The 27,394-nt window shown below is 42.9% G+C and overlaps 1 protein-coding gene across 2 annotated transcripts in view; it reads right to left on the bottom strand.

The window, feature by feature from the left end:
• Nell1 (neural EGFL like 1) overlaps positions 1-27,394 on the bottom strand; it is an 884,393-nt gene that overhangs the window by 620,205 nt on the left and 236,794 nt on the right. For both annotated transcript variants that reach the window (XM_051148614.1, XM_051148615.1), the window contains exons 6-9: positions 20,330-20,402; positions 19,569-19,651; positions 9,921-10,055; positions 8,720-8,822 (exon numbers count right to left, since the gene is read on the bottom strand). In XM_051148614.1, coding sequence (XP_051004571.1) covers positions 8,720-8,822; positions 9,921-10,055; positions 19,569-19,651; positions 20,330-20,402 — 394 coding nt within the window. The remainder of the gene's footprint in view (positions 1-8,719; positions 8,823-9,920; positions 10,056-19,568; positions 19,652-20,329; positions 20,403-27,394) is intronic.

The raw sequence follows: 27,394 nt of genomic DNA, 5'->3' as shown, positions 1-27,394 counted from the left end.
AGAGAAACAGAAATAAATACACACTTGCATTTAGTTCATAGACCTGCTTCACCTCTCAGGCCCTTTCTGTATCTATTAAAACTGGGTTGATTACATTTGGTTGGGGTCTGCTTCTACAGTCTTCTCATTCTCTCATAAGCATCTTCCCAACCCTCTCTTCATAGTCACAGAAAGCGGAGAGCTCAGAAACAAATGCTGGTTTACTTACCGCACCCCCTGTAGGGTACATGGTGTGACATGCTGCCCAGAGCCCTTTGTGACAACTGACATACTTCTACAGCTGTTGGAACAGAGTCACTCAACAACCATCAGGCAACTGTTGAGCTAAGATCTGTGCTATGTTATGGAATGGCTTTGGGCCACTTTGCCCAAAGTCGAGACTCCATCCTAGACCAGCATTGATGAAAATGACAGAGAGTCCTACCTTCCTTGCCTGTCTTGGGACGACTCTGGAATGCCGTTCTGAGTAAGGATCCCAGTGGAAAGACAGAGGCATTTGCTCTGCGTATATTGCCAACCTACTTCTTCTGCCTGACTCTGCTTCCTTCAATACCCATTCTGACATGGCACTGCTCCTGCATGCCTTTTCTAATAAAGCACGTGTAAATGTCCACAGTAGGCTGTTTCTGGTCCGCAGCTGGCCTGCAGCAATCCACACCACCCAGCTTCACCTTCACGCTCTCTTCTCAGTGGATGGCACCATTGTCTACACCAGCTCCTTCTATGCCTACCTCTTACTCTAGCTTGTGTGCAGTGAGTAACCAAACTGTAGCAACGCCTCCTCCTCAAGTTGTTCTTCTCCATCCCCCACTCTGATAATGTCTTCATTCAGACCATCACGGCCCCTCTTCTTCAGCATTACCACAACCTCCTTGTTCTAACATCAGCTTTTTCCAGTCCTTCCACAGACAGGAAGAAAGAAGAAGAAGAAGAAGAAGAAGAAGAAGAAGAAGAAGAAGAAGAAGAAGAAGAAGAAGAAGAAAAGAAAGAAGAAGAAGAAGAGAAGAAGGAAGAAGAAGAAGACGAAAGAGAAGAAGAAGAAGAGAAGAACGAAGAAGAAGAAGAAGAGAAGAGAAGAAAGAAGAAGAAGAAGAAAAAAAAAGAAAGAAGAAGAAGAAGAGAAGACGCAAGAAGAAGAAGAGCAAGAACAAGAAGAACAAGAAGAACAAGAACAAGAAGAAGAACAAGAACAAGAAGAACAAAAAGAAGAAGAAGAAGAACAAGAACAAGAAGAAGAACAAGAAGAAAAGTGTCTTAAAACCAACTCTGAAACCCTACTTAAAAACATTAGGTGTTCCTTGACACCTTCAGAAACAACGTTGAAAATCTTTAATTGAGCAGATAGCTCATTCTGTCAGCTTTTCCTTATCTCTGAAAACTTGAAAAACTTACCAATCCCTGTGCTTTTACTACATCAAATATTCACATCCCACCTATGCCATGGCTATGTTTTCTCCCACTACCAAGCTTTGCATATATTCTCATCTTCAGATCTCCATTACCCAAGGACACCTACTGTCTTAGTGCTCCTATCCCTGTGATGAAATATCATGGCCAAAAGCAACTTGGAGAGGAAAACGTTTTATTTGGCTTACACTTCCACATCACTGCTCATCATCAAGAAGTCAGGACAGAAATTCAACCAGGGGAGGAACCTGGAAACAAGAGCTGATGCAGAGGAGTGCTGCTTACTGGCTTGCTGCTGGTGGCTTGCTTAGCCTACTTTCTTATAGGATTTAGGACCACTAGCCTGGTGGTGGCAGCACCCACAGTGGATCAGGCTCTCCCACACCAATCACTAATTAAGAAAATGGCCTGCAGGCTTGTCTACAACCTGACCTTACAGAAGTATTTTCTTAATCAAGGTTCCCTCCTTTCAGATGGCTATATCTTGTGCCAAGTTGACATAAAACTAGCCAGCACAAATGACCCCTTGTCATCTTGACACACAAGCACATCACTGTTAAGTCACAGTCTTTTCTTTCTTATTCATCTCTAAGACTACATATTAATAAAGACATCACAATATGAAACATTTTACAAACTTCAAATGTCCCACAGCCTTACAAATTCAAACTCTTTAAAAAGTTCACTTTTAAAAAATATCCACTCTTTAAAAGTCCAAAGTCTCTGTAAAACTTCAAATTATCTTTTTTTTTTTAAGTTTAAAATCTCTAGATTGTGGGCTCCTTAAAAAATTAATTAATTAAAAATTTTTTTTACTTCAAGAAGGAAGAACTGGGGCACATTCACAATCAGAACAAAGTAAAAGCAAACGTCAAAAGTGTTAAGTAACTCAATGTCCACTCTCTCGGACCCACTCATGCTCTTTCGGGCTCCTCTAAAGGCCCTGAGTCACTTCTCTGGCTCACCTTCTACAGCGCATACAACTTGTCTTCCAGCCTTTGGCTGGCTCCACTCCATCTCTGTTTCTATTCTTGATGCTTATCCTATGGTAGCAGCAACTCCTGCTGCAACTGGGCTGCACTTTGACTAAGCACCTCCCCTGGGCTCTCTTCACAGTGCCCAGTCTCAACTTCTCTCCATGAGCCTTTCAATTCTGGGTCTTCTACTACTATTACTGAGGCTGTAGCTTCTCACAGTGCCAAACCTCAGCTGCTTTTCATGAACCCTTCATGTCTCCAAAACGAGGAGCACCTGGGTGACTCTTACACTACCAAGTTGAGCTACCAGTGCAAGGTACAACCTTGGACATCTCTGGAACACAGCTTGTGTGTGCTGACTCTCGGGAAAAACTTCTCAGAAGAATTTGCATCAATGACGCTGTTCTCTTCTTAATCACCGATAAATTCTCAGCTCCAGTTGACCAGCATCAAGTGTCCCACCCAGCCCAGCAAAGTTTCCCCTTGGTAGTTCTGCTGTCTCATTAATCACGGAATCAGCACCAGACAACCAGAAACACAGATTCTCAACTCAACATAGCTTGCTCAGCCTGCTTTCTTACAGCACCCAAGACCACCATTCAGGGATGACACCACTCAGGATGGGCTGAGCCCTCCCATACCAATTAGAAATCAAGGAAATGCCCTATAGCCTTCCCTGAACCCCAGTCTTATGGAGACATTTTCTCAACTAGCTTCCCTCCTCTTCCTTATGTAAAGTTCACATAAATCTAGCCAGCATACCATCCCAACACTACACCCATCCCTTTCCATCTTCCTAACATATGCTCATCTGATTCCACCCTTCTAACATATATAGCCATACACGTCTACCCTCCTAATACATATGTGTGTGTGTGTGTGTGTGTGTATGAGAGAGAGAGAGAGAGAATTGTGAATGTAACCATGCATGTGTGAATGTGTTTGTGTGTGTGTGTGTGCTGTGTTGTGTTTTGGTGGATAATAACGACCACTTATTAGGGTGGGTGAGTGCAGGATGGGAGGGTGTTTACATTGTGCACGGGAAGGCCCAAGATCAATATAAGGTGTCTTTCCTCCGCTGCTCTCATCTTTTTTTGTTTGTTTATTTGTTTGGTTGGTTGGTTGATTTTTGTTTTTTTTTTTTAATATTAAACTCTCATTAAACACGAAAATCATCACTTCAGCTAGGCTGGCTAGCTAGCAAATGAGTTTCCAAAATATGCTTGTCTCTGTATACAGACATGGCTGACCTCATAGCTTCATGCCACTGTGTCCAACCTTTTGTATGGTCCTGGGGATCCTAACCCAGGCCCTCATGTCTGCACTTCACAGACTAGGCCATCTCCCAGCCCCAGGAAGTTGTTCTTGAACCCTGATTAGCTTCCCTTCTTTGTGCTTCTATTGTTCTTGGGAGCAAATCCTAACAGAGCATATATCACACTGTGTCTTGTTTTGTTTTGGTTTTTGGTTTTTCGAGACAAGGTTTCTCTGTGTAGCCTTGGCTGTTCTGGATTCACTTTGTAGACCAGGCTGGCCTTGAACTCACAGCAATCCACCTGCCTCTGCCTCCTGAGTGCTGGGATTAAAGGCGTGCGCCACCACGCCTGGCTTCACAGTGTGTCTTAAAGACACACTTAACTTTACATCTTTCCTGCTGCCACCTTCATGAGAGTCAGAACTGTGTGTACATGATTGCTAATCCCACCTCGAGCTCAGTGCCTCTCTGGGCTTATTATTGACTAAAAATAATAAACAGTGTTTCAACATAACGAGCTCACTGAGTAACAAACCCCTTACCAATCGGCCTGCTAGGAGTTACTTCTGCAACTCCATGCAGCTTCGAACATCAGAGCAAACGCAGCAATGTAAGAGAAACAATACAGTTCCCTAAGCGACTCTCCTTCTCTCCTTGTTCCTTCATTTTTAAAAACTGTCCTTTATGCCTCAGTGTTCTAGATCAATCCGTGACTGTGACTCATTGCTCCTAATGATACTCTGCGTTCCCCTCATTGACTTACAATGGAAGAGCCCCGTCTCTAAGGCCCTGGGATTCCTGTGTGATAAATTCCCACACTCCTAAAGACAGCAGCTGCCAACTTGGCAAGGTGGGTTGCTGCAGAGTGACAGTTCTGCTAAGCACATTCCTGTCAACGCTGCCATCTGTTTCTTGGCACAGGCTGGGAAATGCAGAAATTCTCCTTTTCTTTCCCTTTGGCCCCTTGCCACTCCAGGGCGGCATTACCTTGCCACTCCACGGTGGCATTAACATGCTTGCTACCCCCGTCCTGAGACATTCAGCTGCCTCCTTTCTTCTCTGGCAGGTTCATCCAGACCTCCTAGCTGGAGATTTTAAAAATGCCCTACTGTTTATACCAAACTCAGAGACACATCCTGCATCCACCGGGCGAGTGTAAAAGAATAAATGGCTGATGAATTTTATGCCCTTACATCCTAGGGAGCTTTCAGGGCTTGGGAAATGATACCAGCATGTGTCTGGGTACCTGCCCCACTTGCCGCTGTGTCAGGGTTAAGAAAGTGCATATGACATGGATGCCAGGTGTCCATGAAATAACCTCAGACAACTTTCAGAACTGGAAACTCCCCCTTTGCTTTTTCATGTTCTTTCCTAGTCCCCTGATAGCATCCTGTCCTTCCCTGGCGCTCCCTGCCTTATGTATAACATCAGTCCTCATTATCCGACCTCCTGATCTGCAGCCAAAAGACTAATTTTTAATGTCTGAGGAAATTCAAGCATACGGTGAGCCAGGCCCTGCTGCCTTTGGCTGGGCACTGGAGAATTCATTCCTCCAACTTTCAGTGTGAGCAGGAATGCAAACGGATACCTGGAGCCCTTCACGTCACACCAGGGACATGCAAAATAGACTATTTCACAGTGTCCAACCATGAAATTGAAACCTGGCCCCAGTACGCACTTCCTCATGATGTCAGAAATGAGCATTCTGGGCATTTAGAGACAGTTTATTGTTCTTTCTGCACTCATAGGCATCCGGCCATTTGGATTTGACCCTGATTTCTTGAGTACAGGGGTTCGACACTTTTGCCACTTGGGTGCACAGCGAATAAACAACTGACAGGTACTGCTTTTGATGTTCCTGTCATGAGCATACCGGAGGTGCCTCTGTCCACATTTAGGTCTTCGTTCCCTCACACATGTCAGCCATCCCTGAGCACTTGGTGACTTTGAATGTCAGAGGCAGCACTCTGCTTCACACTTTCAAAATAAGTGGCAGATCAGAAGATCTAAACACCCAAGGATTCTCCCAACCTCAGTACATTGCTTCACTGAGCCCCCAAACTTCCCCTGTCTGAGCAGGATACCCACATCAGATGGGTGTCACTAAGGCTTCTCTAACTCACAGGCATAAAACAGAAGGCATCACACACACACACAAACACACACACACACACACACACACACACACACACACACCAAACTGCCTCTTCCCTCGGCCCCATCTCTGTCCTTGACTTTGCTTGTCTCCTCTGGGCTCTTGTTCAAAATGTGGTACCTGCTCTCTCACAGACACTCCCATAAAGCAATGCCTATATACCAGATCCTTTAGCCGTCAGCCACAGCCACCCTCTCCCTTCCTCTCCCCAGGCAGGCTCTGCTTGACTGCCACATCACCTTTATCTGGAGTATGTCCAAGTCCCAGGCTTGACCAGTGCCTGCAGCTCTGCCTACACAATGCTCTTTCTTAAGTCATTTCCCTGAGTATGCCATGGCCTTGCTTGAACACTTCATTGAAAAGAATTATGTCTATATGTGTGCACCTGTGTGCCTTTATGTATACCACATGCACGTAGGCGTCCAAGGAAGCTAGAGGGCATCAGATCCTCTGGAACTGAAGTTACAGGCAACTGTGAGTTGTCATGTGGGTGCTAGAAAACAGACCCAAGTGTTTTTATCCACTGAGCCAGCCACACAGTGCCACCCCTCCCCCAAAAACCTTAATTATTAAATCAAAACACCAATTCCGTTTAAGTCCATGATTTTACATGTGTGTTTTCCTCTGATATGTAGATTCTTACTCAGACACCTAAAAAAAAAAAACTCCTACTCATTCTAAATACCCTGTTAAGCTGTTGCCTATGAAGCATCCCTAAAAACGCATGTGTGTACATAGCACTAAAACTGTCACACTTCGGGTTTGGATGCTGCAACTTGTACCTGGCTCATGGGGAGCTTCTTTGGTGTAGGGAAGGCTCCTTCACAATTATTCCAGACATCCAAACCCACAAGTACCTAAGGGGAGTTCTATGTAAAGACCAGTAAGAAATAAAAGGTCCTTCAGGCCAGAAGTTATCAAGCTTTTAACTTTAGAGGTATATTCAATATTAATTTATTGCATTTGTATTCCCTCTCACTTAACCTCTGACCACATCAAAGCATCACTGAGACTCACTGAGAAGATGGCCTCTTTCCAAGCAATGTGATCTGAACTCCACATAAATACAAAACTCTACCACTGTCATTAGGTTGTGCCTCAGCACCTTGGGAAAAGTGAACAACTTCCTGGGATCATCTCATAGCTTGGCAATTCTCAAGTGAGCTGGAATACAGAAAAATGCCTGTCTCTCTCATATATAATAAAAAGAAGTTAATTACACGTAACAAAGCCCTTGAAGGCCAGCAAGATGGCTCAGCAGGTAAAGCCACTGATTGCCAAGGTGGATATGAGCTCATTCCCTGGATACACAAGACAGAAAGTGAGAACTGACGGTCACAAGTTGCCCTCTGACTCTCATATGTACCTACCCACCCACCCACCCCCCATTAAATAAATGCACAGCATCATAGTCTTCCTAGTGTCAGTTAGCAGCTCAATCATTCTATGTTGGACAGTCTCATACTAAGGAAATTCAAAATAATCAAAAGAAATGTTTCTGTATAAGACACGTTATCATAGAGTCCCTTATAACAGTGAAAGCTGGAAAACAACCCAGACTTTGGAAATGGTTATGTAACAGCAAACCAGTGGGAACCTGGAACTCTAAGAGTCATTGTCTTTAAAGGTATGCGGACGCATTTAAGTGGTGATGGCTAAGTCATCAAAGTAGAATATATAAGTCCCATTAGTTTGTTTGCCTGCCCGCCTGTTTTTTTTTTTTTTTTTTTTTTTTTTGTCTGGGAGTTGTCTTGCCATTGCCATTTTTGAAACAGAGTCTCATATAGCTAGGCAAGCCTCCAACTCAAACTATCTAGCTGAGGGTGGCTTTGGATTCCTAACCCCTCTACTCTGTGTTCCCACTGTGGGACTACAGGGTAGGTAGCCCCCAGCTCGACTGCCATGTTTCTACCCAGAAGTTTTCTCTGTACATCTTATGCGTTTTTATGAAAAACCTAGAGGGTTTGTATTCAGCAGAGCTCGCTAGCCTTGTGGCCTTGGGAAACTGATTCCCTTATGCCTGAGCTTCTAGTAAAATGAGATGTTTAGAATATGCTTCTCGATTTATTGAGCAGAGCTGTCCAGCATAATCCATCATCATACAGCGGACGCGGGCAGGAGTCTCTCACTCTCAGTTTACCTTGCGTTCGTCTCATTGTTTCATTGTAAAGAGTGTTCTCTGCAGTGGCGGTGAAGAGCAAACTTTAAGATCTTTTTTTTTTTAATGTACACATGTGGATGCCTGTATATATGTATGTGCGGCATGTTAGTACCAAAGCCCGGAGAGACCAAAAGAAGGTGTCGGTTCTCTTAGAACGGGAGTGACAGATGGCATGAGATGCCATGTGGGTGCTGAAAGTTGAATCTGAGTCCTCCACAAGAGCAGCAAGTGCTCTTACCCACTGAGCCAGCTCTCTAACCTGGAAAGGCATTTTTAAAATCATCGGTACTTGGATTGGCCAATGAAGAAAAAAATAATGTTCCAGTGTTTTAAGTTAATTTCTAATAAAGGTACCCTAATAACAACAGATCTGCCCAAAGCCTCAGAAAAACTAAGTGCAGAGTTTGTCCCTTAACTCGGTCATTCAAAAACTAGATGACTGAACCACATAAACTAGGGTGTTGTGCATTCACACTTCAAGTCCAATCTGGTGTTTGAGGCCGGAGAAGCGACTTGGTCACTTCAGACGTAAACGATGGGGGACAGTGATTAGGGTGGGTGCAGTGCTGTGTCTGAAGAGGGGGAGCCTGCGCCTCAGTGTCCACTGCAATGACAGGGGAGGAAATGTTCAGCCCTGCTTATCCGGTACCAGATCAAGCTGCCACCACTTTAATTCCTAAATGTTAGCTGGGGTCCTGAAGGAGAGGAAAAGAAATAACTCGATAAAGCACAGAGGATCATTCTGACCCTCGGAGAGTACTTACGCCTGCAGACTTTACAACACTGGCCGGAAATGTGCACAGGAAGCGAGTCTGGGGAACAGTTGAGTGGCGGACAGGACATCCTTCGGCACTCCACCGCACCACTCTGAGAAGGGAAAGACAGAGAGAAAGGGGCCTTGAGGTGTCCGCTGAACAAGCCTGTTTCTGAAGAAGTTCATCTCTCTTCTCCAGAACCTCAGGAGACACAGCAGTGTGGAGAATACCTAGGCTCCTCCATAGCCACAAATAAAGTGTTCTCTCCAGCCCGAATGAACCTGCATCACCTCAATTACTTTTCTGATAAACATCGCTGGCTTCAACCATCCACCCATGTGGACTAAGTAGATTAGGCAGAAAACAAAAAGCCTATTTCTGTGAGAACATAAATAACACCTTTCGCAGACCCTGTCAATCACTTTTAAGGCTCTAACAATCCATTTTGTGTTTTCCTGCACAAACAATGGCATTCTTCAGATATTTATCAAGTAACTTCAACAGGGCAGGGTCTACATACTAATTTAGAGGTGGGGCTCTTGTGATTTTTCTGCAGCTGGAGGAGTCTGCAGATGATGGATATTCTGTAGGGCAAAGAGAGGCGGGGCAGCTGTAGTTTTTAGAAATAGACATCTTGCACAATTATAATACAAATTTTGAGAGATTAATTAAACTGTTAAAAGTTTGTGGTGGGGGGCTAGAAAGGTGACTCAGCCCGTAAGAGTGCATACCGCCCTTTCGTGGGTTCTGGGTTCACCTCCCAGCACCCGTGTTGGGCAACTCATAACCACCTGTAACTCTAGCCCCAGAGGAACTGGAACACTACTGGCTCCTGGAACAACCTACAGTCACACGCATAGCCTCACACAGAGGCAAACATGAGTACACATAATTAAAAATAATGAAATTAAATCCTATGTACTCTAGGCGAAAGAAGCAGGGAATAAAGCTCCTGTTAAGTCTGGAAATCAAAGGAAGTTCTGCCTCCCTCCAACCTTGACTCTCAAAGTCTAGATAGTAAGCTACCTAAACACAAAGTTAGATCGAAGCCTATATAAAAAAGTAGACTTTCATTTCCAGTATTTGGGAATCACTGCAGTTATTAAAGGGGAGTGGATACAAAGAGCCCAGCATATGTGCTAAGTAGCTGAGCCACACTCTGTCCTGTGGGACCTGTGCCTGGAAGAGAAGACTTTAGCTAGGGACTTACTTTGCATGTGCAGTTCCTGCAGTTGTCACCATCCACCCAGGAGTCTTGGTCCCTGTAGAGCAACCCGCTCACTTGGCAGGTCTTCTCACAGTGGCAATTTTCCAGTTGACCAAGTCTTGTCTCTGCATAATTCAGCTGCAGAAAAGATTTAGTGAGCGTAATTTGTGTGATTCAATTGTACTGTCCAAGCAAAGCTAATAGTAAGAAAGGGGAAAAAAATATCCAAGCAGGGAGAGAGAGAAAAAAAATTGCTGAGTAATTTCCTGATTCTTAGAACAATCTATTTTCTAGTTTTCACACAGGTAAAAAATCACACTAAATTGAAGACATGTTGTCTCCCGTGGTCTAATGAACATCAAATGAGACATTAAATGGCATCTCTGGTGCCTCGTGGGTATCCATGACAGCGTGTGCTTATAGCGCAAACCCACACAGATGTGCTGGCACTGAGGGTGATCTCGGGAGCTGATTAGGATGGTGAGTAGAGATTTAATTGAGCAGCCCGGTGCACTCACATCTGTCTCCCACAGTTTGCAAGAACGAAGACATAACTTCCCTTCGGATGTAAATTCTGAGGACTTGCAGCAAGAAAAGAAAGCCATGAGAGAGCTCAGTATCAGGTCAGTGTCCCCACACAGAATACCCTGGAATGTATATGAACATTCAGAGGAAGACCAGGAAAACAAGAACCACCCCCCCGCCCCAGCTGAGATGAGGAGTTTTTGTTTGTGTGCTCCTTTGTTTGTTTGTTTGTTTGCTTGCTTGTGGGAGAGGAACAGGGATGGCTCAGTAAGTACAGTGTGTGTCAGGTAAGCACAAGGTCATGAGTTCCATCCCCAGCTCCCAGGTCAAAGCTGGGTGCGGCAGTTGTCTGTAACCATGATGTGAGGAAGATGGAGAAAGATCTCTGAAGTTCATTAGCCAAACTAGTGAATCAAAGGGCTCCTAGTTCAAGGACACACACACACACACACACACACACACACACACACACACACACACACACACCTCTGGGAAAGCCTTTCATTGCTATTAACAGAGTCTTAACCTACCTACATTTGAAGGGAAAAGACAGCTCAAGCAGCCTCATGGAAGCCCAGAGCATGATTAGCTCGGGGGCTGTCATACTCATCACCCTCCAGTGAAAGCTGCTTTGGAGTCAGCTTAGCACGTCTGAAACAATCCTCTTGATATGGAATTAAAAAAAAAAAAAAAAAAACCCTTCTCCTTTCCCCTGTTGGATGTTTTTTCTTTGACCTCATCCTAAACAAGCCTTCCCATAAGACAGCTGAGGTCCTTATGGTTTCACCTTGCCCTTGACCTCAAGCCAAGCAAGAGTTACCTTTGGGCATCTAAGGTACCCCTGGCCTCACTAGGTTTAATTAAAAGCCCCTCTGCATGTGTCTCCAATTCTTAACTGATCTTCATCTAGCCATCTAGCTTACTCTAGTTTTCCCTCAAAAACACAGCATAGAGCTGAAATGTAGCTCAGTGGGAAAGCACCTGCCTGCCATGTGTGAAGCCTGGTTTCCTCCATGGCATCACCAGAAAAGGAAGGAAGGGAGAGAGGGAGGGACAGAGAGAGGGATGGAAGGACGGAGGGATGGAGGGAGGGAGAAAAGAAGGAAGAAGGAAGGAGAGAAGAAAAAGAAAGACAAGAAAAATCAATGAACACCTAAGGTGTGAGGTGTCCATTGTGACATCCATATGGAAGACTGACTCGGCTTCCCCGCCTCCTACTTCCCTCACATAAAGAGTGTCCTCACAAGAATCGAGTACCAACTCCTAAGTTCTCTTTTCCTTCTAAATCACATCTGTATTTTCAACCTGCAAGTGTTCCCCTTAGAGACTCGAGTAACCTTTGCTCCAAAGATGACTCTTTCAAGCCAATATTTTGGGTATCATGGTGAGCCTGGGAAACAACAAGTCTCACCATCTTCCTTTTGTCAATATTTTTATTGTGCAGCAGTTCTATACATTTCTATAACAAATTTAGTCATCTTCACACATGCCCCATTCTCCTCCCCCATCGCCCCTCCTCCCTCTGGAACCCTTCTTCTCAGCAAGGCCGCCTCCTGTTTCCATGTGGTCTCTCTATGTGTGACTCACTGAGTTTATCTGTAGCTTCTTACTCAAGCATAGGTGGGAGGTTAACTGGTGCAAGAGCAACCCATCAGTGGCTACACCACTGGAGAAAACGAGGCACAGCATACAGTCACTTTCATGGCCTTTCCCCGTGCCTCTAAATGGCATTACTTTCTGAAAACAGAGGCCATGTGTAATTCTAACCTATCGGACGGTCATTTGCAGCCACTTCTTTCATCCTTTTCCTCCAAGCACTTGTAATTTCTCAGGGGAATGTGGCCTTTGTTGCTAGTGAGACGGCAAACCACAGAGAAAGCAGGCCCCTTAACTACCTACGTGGTCCATGTTCACCCTGGAGCTAAGAACTGACTGACTCACTTTGAACTTCCTACAGGTCTTTCTAATATGTATGATCTCCCAAAGCATCGTGTTTTACTTAAAGCTCCGGCCTAATTATAGAGTTTCTAGAATCTATGGTAATTAAGATAGTTGGGAATTCTTTAGGAAACACAGATAAAATATACTTCCAAGAGTCTGCTGAGGTTAAATAACCAAACCACACATACATCAAAGATAATGAAACAACAGCTCATCACTCACTACTTTTATTCCATGTGTTAGCCCCGGTAGTTCCAACAAAAACAGAGGTGAGCTAGGCATGCCTGCTGAAGGTGGCTCCAATGGGGCGCTGTGATCTTGACAGGAGGTGTGTGTGTGTGCCCTCACTCTGAAAGTCTGGAGCAAGTCCAGTGTCTATGTGACACCAGGAAGGAAAGTCCTTGAAGACCCCGTGATCTGAGAGGGAGCTCTATCTGCTGAAGTTCTTGACACGGGCACTTACCTGAGGTCAGCCAACAAAGCTGAGCTATGTCCACCCGTGAGACTCCAGACCTGAGAAAACTTCACTTCTAATGTGGTGCATTTTGTTTCCCTGTCTGAACTTTCTCTTGACTTTTAATATGTTTAGTTCTGTCTAGCAACATGGAAAAATCCCTAACCTTTATAATAAGGAGGGTGCAACAAAGGCAAAGGGATATTAAGATTTAAAAAATCTAATTTTTCAAAGGCATTTAATATATAATCTTGCCTTCTTTCCCCCTGCTAAATCCTATAACAACAATAAAGGAGACAAACAGCTCTGAGTCAGAAAGAAATGAATTACATTTCCTGCTATTGGTGGGAGCATTCTGAATTTATACAAATTCATTTTCAAAAGCTATTTCTGCACAACTGCCTCTCTCTGAGAATGCCTGAGATCCCAAATAGATACGGCTTCAGGTCTGCATCTCTGTCGTGTTTACCTTTGTTCTTGCGCTTATCTAAGCCACCGTGGACTAAATCATTTATTCCTGACTCTACACACTCCAAGACAGACAGCACAGGAGGGCCTTTTCACAGGAAGAGGTCAATGAATGGATCTGAGTACGTTAGTCATAGAGTAGATTGTCTTTTTGCTTTGTAGTACTATTTGGTGTGTGTCATACGGACAGGAGAAAATGTAAGTCTTCCGCTGGTAAACCTGCAAGCTTAATTGGAAAAATCATCACTGACTTCCTCAAACAAGAAAGGCCTCAAAATGAAATATTCCCTAGCTTGAAATGCCACTCTAAGTGGGATTTGATTTACCTACACAGATTTCAGAGAGTTAAACAGAAGTAATCAAGGAATCCCAACCCTGGGAGCTGGCTAGTTGGTATAACAAGTAAAGCTGCTTGCTGGAGAGCATGAAGAACTGAGTTGCATTACCAGAAACACAGGATAGAAGGAAGGACCCGAGTCCTGCAGGTGCTTATCTGACCAACACATGTGCACATGTGTGCATGCAAACAGAAACATGTAAGTAAATGTAATTTTAAAAAGGAGTTCCCAGTCATAGAAAGTCTAGATGGCCCTGACTAATATCAGAACTCGGTGTCACAGAACTCTACAAACTAAACACCAAAAAATACCAACAAACAGGCTTAATGAAGGAAGAGACCTTCATCAAGGGATGGGGTACAAATGGCCAATAAGGATATGAGAAAACATTTGCCCCCATTATGAGGGTGGTCGCTTTTAATTGTCAACTGATCACAATCTAGAATTTCCTGGCTTAAGAGTCTCAGCGATGGCTTGTCTAGATGGGTTTGCCTGGAGGCATGCCTGCCTATGAAGGCCTTTTCTTAATTTGGTTAATTGAGATATAAAAACCTACCCTGGGTTGGGCAGCATCATTTTGTGTCCTGGGCACTGAGCTAAGTGCAAAGGACCAGGCCTTAGCATGTACCCATCAGTTCACTGCCCTCTGCTCCTGACTGTGGAGCCAATCTCACCAGTCGCTTCAACTTGCTGATGCCTTGGCTTCCCTGCTAAGGATGGGCCATAACCGGGGACAAAGGGTCAGAAAAATCCTGCCTCCCGTAAGTCACTTTCGTCAGGGTCTCTTATCACAGCAACAATAGATAGATAGATAGATAGATGGATGGATGGATGGATGGATGGATGGATAGATAGATAGATGGATAAAATGAAGACTTCAGACAGCTGAGGAATGATGTGAGGGATAGGGTGAGAGATTTCAGCTCATGCCAGTCAGAAGGGCAGTTAACAAGAACACAAATAAAAGCAACAGCTGGGGAGGGTGCAGATAAAAGGGAGCCTTACAGAGTGAGAGCATGCGCTAGTCAATTACTATGGAAACCAGTGTCAGACTTCCTTAAAGCAGATGTACAGTATGACCAAGCTATGCCACTTCTCAGTAATTACCCGAAAGACTCGATGTCAACACATCCCAGAAAGACTTGCATGTCAATGTCCTCTGCATCACTGTTTACAAAGCTAAGTTGTAGAACCAACCAATGTTTTCAACAACAAAGCAATGGATAGATAAAATGTGTACATACAGACAATGGGATTATTTTTAGCCATAAAGAAGAATAAAGTTATGATATTTGCAGGAAAGCAATGGATGCAAGTGGAGAGAGTCATATAAGGAAATTAAGTCACTCTCAGGAAGACAATGTTTTAGTTACTTTTCACTGGTTGTGAGAAAGACCAGAACCAAAAGCAGCTTGAGAAGAGAAAGTTCATTTCACCATATAGTTTACTGTCTATCATGAACAGAAGCCAAGGCAAATTCAAAGCAGGAGCCTGAAGGCAGGAACTGATGCAGAGCCTGTGGATGGGTGCTGTTCACTCACTTCCTCTCAGGGCTTGCTCAGCTTTCTTTTTTAATCAACTCAGGACCAGGGGTGGCACTACGTACTAGACTTGCTCTCCAGGAGGACTCTGAGGTTTCCACTACAACCCAGGTCAGGAAAGCTACATAAGAAATATCTTTTCAAGTCCTTTCTGTTCCTGCTATAGATGGAAGTCCCCACAGCACCCAGGAGACGTCGCTGGTGTCTGTGATGTCTAACCACTGAGGAAGGTGTGCATTTCCCTAGAGATGACTGGTCTTTCCTGGTTTACCAGTATGAATAGCAGTCAAAGCTCACTGAATGTACATCTTCTAGCACATACCAAATCTCCTAGGCTGATGTCAGGACTAATTATCTCTACAGATGGGGATGTGGCAGCTGGAAAAGTCCAACAGCTTGTTCAAGACTAGGAACACCCACAAGAATGAGAAAAGGTGGCACAGGATCAGATTGGTATGATTCCAAAGCCCTGTCCCCATCTCTGCCCTGAGCTCTCTAATTACATTGGTGTCTTATTCATAGCTGCTGGGTAACCTAGGCCCAACTCTAGTCACACCCACTAACACTTGTCACACCAGGTTTACTTTTTTTTTTTATATAACACATTTTTATTGAAAAATAAAATAATTCATATTACATCTCATTTTCTATCCCATCCCCTATATCCTCCCATTCCTCCCTCCCTCCCACTTTCACCCCAATCCCCTTCCCTATGACTGTGACCGAGGGGGACCTCCTCCCCCTGAATATACACCAGGTTTACTTAATTGAAGACAAACCCTGTGTCCAACTAGACTTGATGCCATCCAATTCTCTTTGCATCTTTGGAACCGTATTTAACATCCAGTTGGTATCACATCTCCAGACTCCATATCCTTCAATCTGCCCACAGGATAAATGATGTTTTGTTTCCACCGAGATGGTAGATCAGATGCCCTGAAGGACTTTTCTGTTTGGATGAACTGAAATCCCGTGTCTAGCATATAAGTAAAAATCTCAAAAGTCACCATTGATGCAACTCAAAAGAAAGACACAAAAGCTAAAGCAAAGTGACAGAAGGAATCCCAGGGGACCAGCAAGCACCAAACCCAACCATACCCTGAAGGTCTCTACCAAAACACAGGGCCCTGGGACTCCGATCGTGATGGTTACATAGGAAGAAAAGGAGAGTAGATAGACAATATAGTCTACACATGGTCCTTAAGGAAAACTCATGTGCAAAGGTGAGGCTGTGAAAGGCTACACTCCCAATTGTGAGTGGACATAGCACACAGCACATAGGACAGAAAGGGAAAGCCTTACACAGCACAGAAAAGCCTTCTGTTCCTGTTTTACCACTGGCAGAAGGGAGAAAACCTTATCCTTGGGAAATTCTTTACAAATTCTTCCCACAGCCTTTGCCTTGGCGGCCCTAGGCTAGGAGCGTGCTTCTGTGCAGTCAGGTGAGATAAAGAGAAGGGTCCTCATCATCTTTGCAGGAGAATACACAATGTCAACCGAGGGCTCAAAGAACCACCAGTTCCCAAAGAAAACAAGCAGTTCAGAGGCAAAGGGAGAGGTAAATGGTCTTGTTCCTGCCCCAGACTTCCTCCTCCTGGGTGGTTGCAGGCTGCTGCTCTGCATTCACTCCCTACAGTGACTCTGAGAGTAGGCGTGGCTCTGTGAGGTGGCCCTTTCTTTAATTCCTTCTCTTTCCTGAGGCCTCTATCCTCTTGCTATCCACCTCTTAATACCCACCTTTTCCCTTCTTCACATTTTATCTTATTCCTCTTTACAATGCTCTTTTCCCTAAATACAAACTTGTTGTGGATGTGGCCAGAATGTCAGGATCAAGAATCTTGGGCTCTGGTCCTGGATCTGCCTTCCACTGTCTCAGGAAGAGCTAGCTACCTACCCATCCTGACCCTCAGTCTTCTCCGCTGTGAAGTATGCTAACACATTGAACTATACTCTCAGAGTTATTTGGAGAATTAAAGGGATAGCACACATAAGAGATAAGCGTTGGGCCAGACATATAGAAACTGCTCAATAAATTTACCTAATGTATACGTTTTCCGTTTACTCCACATCAGTGGCTGAGAACTCAAGTTCCACAGGCTAAATCTCGTCTACCATTTATTTTTGTATAGCCTGTAAGCTAAGAATGGTTTTCTCATTTTCAATGGTTGCATTTTAGGTTATACACAATTATATTTTAATAAAATACATATATACATAGTATCCTAAATTTTGCCTCTTAGCCTGCAAAAGCCCACAATTGGCTAGTTAGGTGTGTGTGTGTGTGTGTGTGTGTGTGTGTGTGTGTGTGTCCCTCTGTGTCCAGTTCCCATTCTATATTACCATGGACTCCAAACAATGCAGCAAAAATGGAAGAAGTCCCTTGCAGGATTACACATCTATCCAGTTTGGAAGGAACAGGTTTATACATCCACAAAGCATAAAGATAGCAGGTTTAGAAGGTGAATGAAACTATTTTTATCTTATAATTTCCCACAATTAAATGTCTTCCACTTCACCAACTCCCATTTTATATAATAATGTTTGAAGGTTAGAGTTCCTCGTGGCTCCGAGACCATGCACAGTTCAAAAGGGAAAAAATGGCATTGCCCACAATGGGAGAGAATGGGAAAGAAAAGAGCATTCCTGGGGCTGAGAACGGGGGCCAGCCACCACCTGAGGCTGAGTGACATGTGTCTTGTTCTAAAAATGTGCTAGCATGCTAAAATATAATTACCAGTATTGAGATCAAGCTGCTGCAGACAATGCCACATAAAAGCCTCTGTGTGCCACAAGCTGAACTGGCGAATAATTGGCTGCGACTCAAATTTCCTCCACACACTGAAGGTGAAAAGCTAATGTTTTAGGACTCCTGCCTCAGTCTCCATCTTTCTCTTTATAAAAGTATTTTCTCTCTTTTCCAGAAAAAAAAAAAAAAAAGAGGATTTGGTTGGGGCACTGGGAAGATAGTTTGGTGGCTTCTGTGCTTAGTGTGCAGACTTCGGGACCTGACTTTATATCTCTATTGCCCGGGTAAAGAGGCAGCTGTGTTGGCCTGATTATATCAGCAATGGGGGTGCAGAGACAGGAGGGTTTCTGGGGCTCACTAGGCAACCAATACAGTTGATAGGCAAGCTCCAGGTATAGTGAGACACTGTCTCAAAAACTAAGGTGGGAAGTAACTCGGGGGAAATAGCAATATTGACTTTCAGCTTTTATACCTATGCATGGATGCACCCACCTACATGCACACACACACACACACACACACACACACACATGTACACACACACACACACACACACACACACACACACACACAAAGATGTCTTGACCAAAAGTCTAGTCTGAGATAGAAAGGTTGTCTCAGCCTTGATCTGTGGCTCCTAGTCTCTGGCCCACACCTCCACACACATACATTTCCACTTGCCACCACTGAGGGCCAGCAGCAGTCAGTCACAAGTGGAAGGGGACTAATGTTTCATTTCACTGTCATTAAAATTCTTACTTTTGCGGAGTATAATGTCTCTTAGGCCCAACCTAATTCTTCCTTTGCCCTAGGCAAGAATCCATGTCCAGGAGTGATTACGACCATAACAACAGCATTTTCTGTTTTGTTCTGTTTTGTTTTGTTTCATTTTGTTTCTTTTTTTTTTTTTTTTTTTTTTTTTTTTTCAGTGCCCTTTTCTACAAGGCTTTGGCTTTTCATGTGAAGCCATGCTTCATGAATACATATGAGAGGCCCTAGTGATTTACATCTGGGGCTCATTTACTCGACATGAACATTTCTGAGGGCTTGTTTTGTTCATCGTTGGCACTTCGTGTCTAACAAGGGGCCTGGGAACATCCCAGATGCACACACAATGTCTGCTGCATAAACGATGAAGTGCGAAGGTGTCTTTGCCCCTCCGTTTAACTCAGGACCAATCTGACAATGAGTCACATATTAGACGCTTGATGGAATGCCTTCCAATGACAGATATCTGCCCGGGATAGCTGTTTGACCCTCCTGATTATTGCCAATTATTCTTACATCCAAAACGCATTAGCTCCCAAGCTGCAGTGACTCTGGCCATACGTCATCTCTTATTGTTACTGCTCTCCTAGCCACTGGGCAAATTGCCTTTTCATTCACAAGGAACCTACAGTGACACAGGCTGCATTCCGTTTCCCAGCACTTCCCAGAAAGTCACTGTGATACAGCCCAATTGTATCAAAGACCTCGATAGTTGTGTTTACCACGGGCAGTCCCATTTCAAGCAAGAATGAAACATTTTGTCATAGCACTTTGCACATGCCCAGCTGAAAGTGTTTCCATTAAAACATATAGCTCTGGATTCCAGGTAGGATAGAGAGACGTACTATTGCAGTGAATTTAGACACCTACTTTTGCAGTCATCTTGGCCAAAAGCTCTTGTAAATCCATTATTCCTTGAACCAGGCTCAGGAAATCGCTGCATGTTGGGCAAGCTCAATTAAAAAAAAAAAAAAACAGAAAGTAGCTGTTGATCTTGTGCTCAAATGAGAGAGAGAGAGAGAGAGAGAGAGAGAGAGAGAGAGAGAGAGAGAGAGAGAGATTTCAACAAGAGTTATTTAACTACACAAGGGGTTTTGCTTTGTTGAGGTTAAAATTTGAGGAAAATGACAGACGATCTCTGGTCCTGATACTGTTTCCCTCACTCTTACTAATAATAATAATGTGAAAAGAAGGAGGCCATTAACTGAAAAAAACATGATATTTTTAAACTAAATCTTCATATGTATCGAAAACTAACTAAAAAAAAAAAAAAGGAAATTTCTAAGAGTGACTCATACCCAGGTCAACAATTCTAAAGAATAATTTTTTTGAGAAATATATTCTTAAATTAAATATACATTTATATAATTATATTAAATATATTTATTTGTTCTAACATAGAGAATCCATTGTCTAATCCTTTCTTACCTTCAAATTGTAATTTTGAAATAGCAAAATCTTTTTTCAAACTTGAAGACACAGTAATATCTATGACAGATAATCCTTTTACTGTCTTTATCTTCTCCAAAGTCAATCTTAAATAATTTCTGCGTACCCTTCCAGATGTTTCTGTCTGACACTAGGAGCAAGTCACACAATATTAAATTCAGAAATGTCTAAGTGCCACTTACTGCGATTTAGGTTAGGACACTGTGTGATGAACCCGTTCGGCATGAAGATGATCTTGCCATCCTGGATGATTCCCTAACAAAGAAGAGATAAGCAACAATCAAGATGACAGTTGCCAGGGGCCCTGTGCAGCTCCGCATCCATGTAGGCCAGATGGTGTTTAGGAAGACTGGTTTACCCAGAAGGCAAGTCAGCCTTGGTCAGGACCGTCCCAAATCACCCTTGTCTAGAAATCCTTTGTACATTCATCTTGAGAAGGTCATGGTTAATTCATTCTGGTAGATGCCCATGAGAACAACAGCAAGGTGCATTAGGAAGTATCTGCATCCATAAACCATCAAATTAAAAAGCCACAGTGGAATGAAAACTCTCTTTTACCCCATAATCATTCTGGGACATTGAGTAATGCTGATTTACAATGCTTGGTTTTTTTTTTTTTTTTTAATATAAGAACAAATATAATAAAGATTTCTCATTTTGCATGTGTATGTATACAGTGTTTGCACATGTGTGCATACTGTCTACATGAGCATGGGCACAGGTATGAAGGCGTGCACATATGAGTGCCCATATGACTGCAGAGTCGGGGTTTGATATCAGGCATCTTCTTCAATTTGTATGTATTAAGGCAGCATCCCTCACTTGAACCTTGACCCCTGTGGCTATTCTAGCTAGCCAACTGGCTCTGGGGATCCTGTATCCACCTCTCATGTGCTGGGATGTCAGGCAGGTTTGCAAATGCATTTCGTATTTATTAGGTGCGGGCCTCAGGCTTACACAGCAAGCGCTTCACCTACTGAGCCCTGCTCTGAATCCCAATAAAGACATTTATCGGTGCATTCAGTTAAGGAAATAAAATTAGACACCAAAGAAAAATAAGCAACAATTTTTTCTCCTCAACTAATTGAACAACACTGAGTCTTTACGGGCATGTTAAAGCCTGATCAACATCTCTGAGAAAAAAGTCCATTTTGATTCTACGGTTCAGTCTGGAAAAAAAAAAAAAAAAAAAGACCAAGTTTAAGACAGTCATCGGGAACTGATCACTCATTGAAAACATTGGCTCAGCTTTGGGATTTTTCAAGTTAAATTTAAGATTCTGTTTTTAGAGGTTCCCCTCCCCCCTTTAGGTCTAATGGAAAAGATGGAAGAGAACAGATGGTAGATGCGGACTCTGACTCAGAATATTGAGCTTCATCTATAAATAAAACATTGACTTAAGATATGGTGTAAGTCTTTGGAGAAACTAACATTTAACATTTATATGCATGCCTACTAAACAAAGCAATCAGCATGTGCTGCTTTCACCTTCTTATTTCAAGGTAAGTTTTAATTGGAAATATTAATAGAAATAAAAGGAATAGGTAACACCAACAGCAGAACTGTACACATTTCTTAACCTCATTTTCTCTGAGCAAGAAGCAATGCTTCACGAACTCTGGTCCCCCATTTTTGACCACGTTCCCTGGATGGGGAGGCCTGATGACACTCAGAGGAAGGATAGCAGGCTACCAAGAAGAGACTTGATACCCTGTGAGCATATACAGGGGGAGGAAGTCCCCCTCAGTCACAGTCATAGGGGAGGGGAGTAAGGGGAAAGCAGGAGGGAGGGAGGAATGGGAGGATACAAGGGACAGGCTAACAACTGAGATGTAATGTGAATAAATTAATAAAATATTAAATTTTTTTTTAAGAAGAAGCAGTACTTATGATCATGAGGGGAGATGGCTTCACCATGGGAGAGGAACCGGCTGCTGCTTCCCACTATTAATTCATAACCCCATGCAGCAATCAACGCAACCTGAGACAGCGTCTCTCAAGTACAAAGATACCACATCTTTCAGAGTCAGACAATTGTTTCTAGAAGCAGGGCAACTTTCAAACACATTGGAACTTAAAAATCTACGCTTAAAAGTCAAGGGAAGCCAAGTTCTAGATCTTGACTCTCTCTTACTGTGTAGACTGCACAAGAAAGGCACAATCTTCTCTGAGCATCAATCGTCTGAAAGGGAGATGCTGAACCCAGAAGCTAACAATCGCTCTAGCCCAAGATTTGGGTAAATTTAACAGGCATCTGAATCTGCACTGTCACCTATGAGACTCGGTTTTTAATTGCCTTTCCATTTATGTATATGGCATCAGCATAGAAGTATGCTTATATAGACAAAACTATAGATTTCCATTAAAGAACAGACCATTGTTGAAAATTAAATGTCATGCTAGAAAACATCTGTCTATAAGAAAGCTGAATAGGACTGTGTGGGGGAGGAAGAAAGGGTCTAAGTGAAGGATGGGACAACAGAAAATAATGAGAAGGAAAGAAACCAGCAACTGTTGTGTGCAGAACCTCTGTGTGTGACAGAGATGTATAATGTCAGAAGAAGGCTACATTTGTGGGGGAGAAGGAAAACTGTAGGGGAAAAGAGAAGGTATGGAGAAAATGTAGAAAGACATTGAACATAAATAGAATAATATACATATGTAAAATACCATAAAGAGATCATTACTGTGTGCATTTACTAAAAGTTGTAGACTATTACATATGATAGAAACACAATATACTTTAAGATACAAATAAAAAATATATTAAATTTTAATGCTTTTAAAAAATACCTATGTAATCAAATATATCCTAGATAGATTTAGAATAACCAGCCATCCTGTTTTTTTCCAAGATGAGGTTTTCTGTATCAAGGGATATTTTATTGCTAAAGAGACATCCAGACAAAGCAAGAGTACTGGTCAACCTTGGTGATATAGAAATGTGCAGAAGACACATATGTGCCAGGAGCGGTCCATCCACTCCTGTCAGAAGAGGTTACAACACACATTGGAAAGGTTCTCAATTGAAAACATCTTTTATATAAATTAGCTTTACCCCACAAAAAAGAAAAAGCACACTGAAAAAAATGCAGCATCTATTAGCCTAATAACAATCTAGGGTTTTCCAGGGCTTTCCTTGGTCTTCTTTGAAGTGATCTTACTCGTCTTAGATAAAAAAAATAAGTTACAAACTACTTCCTCCCAACCTTTCTTCTTTCTGTTTTTCCACTTTTGATCTCAGGGGTGCGTGTGTGTGTGTGTGTGTGTGTGTGTGTGTGTGTGTGTGTGTGTGTGTGTGACAGATCATTAGGTGAAGGTCAGTGATATTGACTTGAATAAAACCTGAAGTAAGAACTGACAGCTTTCCAATGCTCATTAACACAAAACCCAAAGCACTTGGTATTTTTTTTTCCTGAGGAAAAAAAGCACAGGGGTCAGCCCACACGTGGGCATGAAAACTTGTTCTTGCCACATAAATCAAGATGTTAACTTGATGCAGAATGGATACAAATCGATGCTGGGTTAAGAGAAAGCTGAGATAGGACAGCAATGCCAACCGCAACTCACAAAAGGATAGGTGCATACTTGTGTGTGAGCCACAGAAGTGCGGATGTCGACTATACATGTGTACATGTGAACCACAGATGTGTGGGTGTGCACATATGTAACTGACAGAAATATGAGTATAAATGTGCATGTAACTCACCAGAGTGTAACGATACATGCGCTTCTGCCCCACCAAAGTGTAGCGATCAACACTCATTTAGCGCACGAAAGTATGGGTGTAAGCATGCATATGTCCCCACAGAAACCTGAGCATAATGGGTGTGGCTGACAGAAATGTGGGCATAAATGTGCACAAGTGGGAACAGAAGCTTTTGCGTTGAGTCACCATGTTAACCATGCAGTGCTCAGATACTGGTGACATGGGACTGGACTATCCCAGTCTGATTTTTGATACTGTAATAAAACATTTATTTGTCATAAATGTCCATCATCAAGGGAAGTCAAAGAAGGAAACTGGGGGCAAGAACTGAAGCAAAGAACAAGAAGGAAAGCTGCTTCTGTGACTTGCTTAGCTCAGCCTGCTTTCTCATATAACCCAGGCCCATCTGCCTAGGGGTGGTACTGGCCGCAATGGGCTGCACTCTCCTACATTGATTAGTAAGGGGAAAAAGTCTCACAGGCATGCCCAACAGCACATTCTGATGTAGGTAACTCTTCGATTGAGACTTCCATCAAGCTGGAAAAAAAAACTAAATAGCACAATTGACTCCTTGTGAACTTTATACACAAACACATCACCATGAAACTACCACCGTTTCCTTCATATATGTGCTCAAGATTTCATGTTGCTATCACAATAGAAAACACAGTCCAACCTCAAAGGTCCCACAGTCTTTAAATTTTTCATCAGTTTAAAAGTTCAATTTTTTTTTCTTAAAGACCAAAGTGGTGAGTTCTGGTAAAAAATAAAAATTTGAATACTTTCTCCAAATTCGAAGAACTGGGGCGTAAAAACAAGCATTCTTAAACAAAAGTCCAACAGTGTAGCTCCAAATCCTGTAGCTCAATGTCTGACATCTGAAACTCACTCACAATCTTCTGGGCTCCAAAGGGCCTTGATAGCTCAAATTCTCCAATTCTTCCACAGCATACACAGTTTGTCTCAGAGGTTAACTCCACTCCACACTTATGTTGTCCTTGATGATTGTCCCATGGTCTTGTCATCAGCAATATGCTGGTGTTTCCACTACAAGTGGAGCTGCGTCTTCACCAACGGCTTTTCTTGTCCTCTCAGGGACAAGGTTCAACTTCTCTCCATGATCCCTTCAGTCTTTGTGTCTACACTGCAGCTAAGGCTGCACCTTCACAGATAGCCTCTCTTCAGGGAAATTCCAGTGGTGCCACAAAGCAACAAGGTTCAGCTGCTCTCAATGACTTCTTGGATCCTGTAGCTTCCATGTCACCAAAATCACCAAATTTGGCTGCCAGCTTGAGATATAGCCTTATCATTCTCTTAACCACAGCTTCTACGTGCTAACATTGAGAAGATACTAGAGAATTCTCAGGAGATTTCAACTCCATGGTGCTCATCTCTTAATAATCACGTCTAATTTTTTATCCCTAGTTTACCAGCATCTATTGCCCTGATAAAGCAAAAGTTTCATTTTTTACACAGGATTTTTTCTTACAAAAATTTATTATGATTTATAAACATCTATTTTATTTTTTTATTTTTTTTTTATTAATTTATTCTTGTTACATCTCAATGTTTATCCCATCCCTTGTATCCTCCCATTCCTCCCCCCCCCCCATTTTCCCATTATTCCCCTCCCCTATGACTGTTCCTGAGGGGGATTACATCCCCCTATATATTCTCATAGGGTATCAAGTCTCTTCTTGGCTACTTGCTGTCCTTCCTCTGAGTGCCACCAGGTCTCCCCCTCCAGGGGACATGGTCAAATGTGAGGCACCAGAGTACGTGAGAAAGTCGTATCACACTCTCCACTCAACTGTGGAGAATATTCTGACCATTGGCTAGATCTGGGAAGGGGTTTAAAGTTTACCTCCTGTATTGTCCTTGGCTGGTGCCTTAGTTTGAGCGGGACCCCTGGGCCCAAATAGCAGCTTTATTCATAATAGCCAGAACATGGAAACAGCCTAAGTGTCCCTCAGTAGAAGAGTGGATAAAGAAACTGTGGTACATATACACTATGGAATACTACTCAGCTATTAAAAACAAGGAATTCCCGAAATTTGTGGATAAATGGATTGAGCTAGAAATGATCATAATGAGTGAGTTAACCCAGAAGCAGAAAGAATCAAATGGTATATACTCACTTATATCTGCATACTAGCCCAAGGGGCATGTCCCACGAAAGCCTTCACTTACCAGGAAACTGGGACAGAGGGGAAGGCATCCTATTGGGACTCTAAATGAGAGACGCATGGGAGAACAGCAAAATAAAAGGATCCAGAGGGTCCTAGAAATCTACAAGTAAACATCTATTTTAAATATATTTTTCTTAAAATGGAACCACATCATTTACCCCTTTGTTACTCCCAAAGTGAGGAGTAAGACCATTGACTCAAATCATCATAGCCAAACTAATTAAAGCAAGCTTTTTTTTTTTCATGTACATGGGCTGCCTCCCCCTAAGATAGAGTTCAAGAGGTCAGCCTTGGAAGTAAGGAAGACAAGGTTTTCAAAGCTAAGGGGTATAAGGCTTCCAAATGAGAAATTTGGCAGGCCAAATAGGCAGGGTTACAGGAGCAGAACAAACCATAACAACCTCCTGAAACAAAGACATGATTGCAAGGGGCTCATAACAAAGTAGTCATAACAACAGGTAGACAAACAAGGTAGTAATAACAACCTTTTGAAATAAAGGTAGGGTGGCAAGATGGTTACAATAAACTTTGAAACAAAGACACAGTTGCCATTTCCTGGAACAGACAATACAGAATCATTTGTAGTCAAGGTGACAGGTTGGACATAACCGAATCCTTGAGAAACAGAGGTTTAATCATAAACAAGAATAAACCTAGTTTGTCGTTACTATAAAATGGCTTGTAAGCCTCAGATGGAGGCAGGCTGATTCATCACCTTTCCTTTCTTCCCTCCAACCTCTCCTATGCCCACTTCTTGTCTCCTTCTCAAACTGGCAACCTCTTTTTCTTAAGTCAAACTTAACACACAAACAGCCCCAGTACAATCTGTGAGGGTCTCTCAAACATTCCTCTGAAATTTCACAAGCTAGGCCTCCATTGTCTGAATTTATTTCAACATTTTATCTATCACATTTCCATAGGGCAGCCTATTAAGCTTGAGTGCTCAACAGATTTTTCTAGCCCAAAGCTTCAAAGGCCTTCCAACAATCCCCCCAAAAACCCAACATGATCAGATCCACCACAGCAATATCCCACTCTCTGGTACCAATTTCAGTTCTAGTTAGCTTCCCTTTGCAGCGATAAAACACAGAATTTGGGAAGAAAAAGGGTTATTTGGCTCATAGGTTACAGTCTATCTTCCAGATAAGCCAAAACAAAGACCATGGAGAAGTGCTGTTTCCTTGGATTGCTCAGCTACCTTCCCTATACAGTCTAGGCCCACCTGTTTAGGCATAGTACCACCCACAGTGGGCTGGGCCCTCTGATGTCAATTATCAATTAAGAAAATGTCCCACAGACATGCCCACAGGTCAAGCAGCTGGAGGCAAATCCTCAATTGAGGTTCCCTC

Source organism: Acomys russatus, chromosome 7, assembly GCF_903995435.1.
Source record: "Acomys russatus chromosome 7, mAcoRus1.1, whole genome shotgun sequence".
Lineage (NCBI taxonomy): Eukaryota > Metazoa > Chordata > Mammalia > Rodentia > Muridae > Acomys > Acomys russatus.
This window is presented reverse-complemented; position numbering and strand designations above follow the sequence as displayed.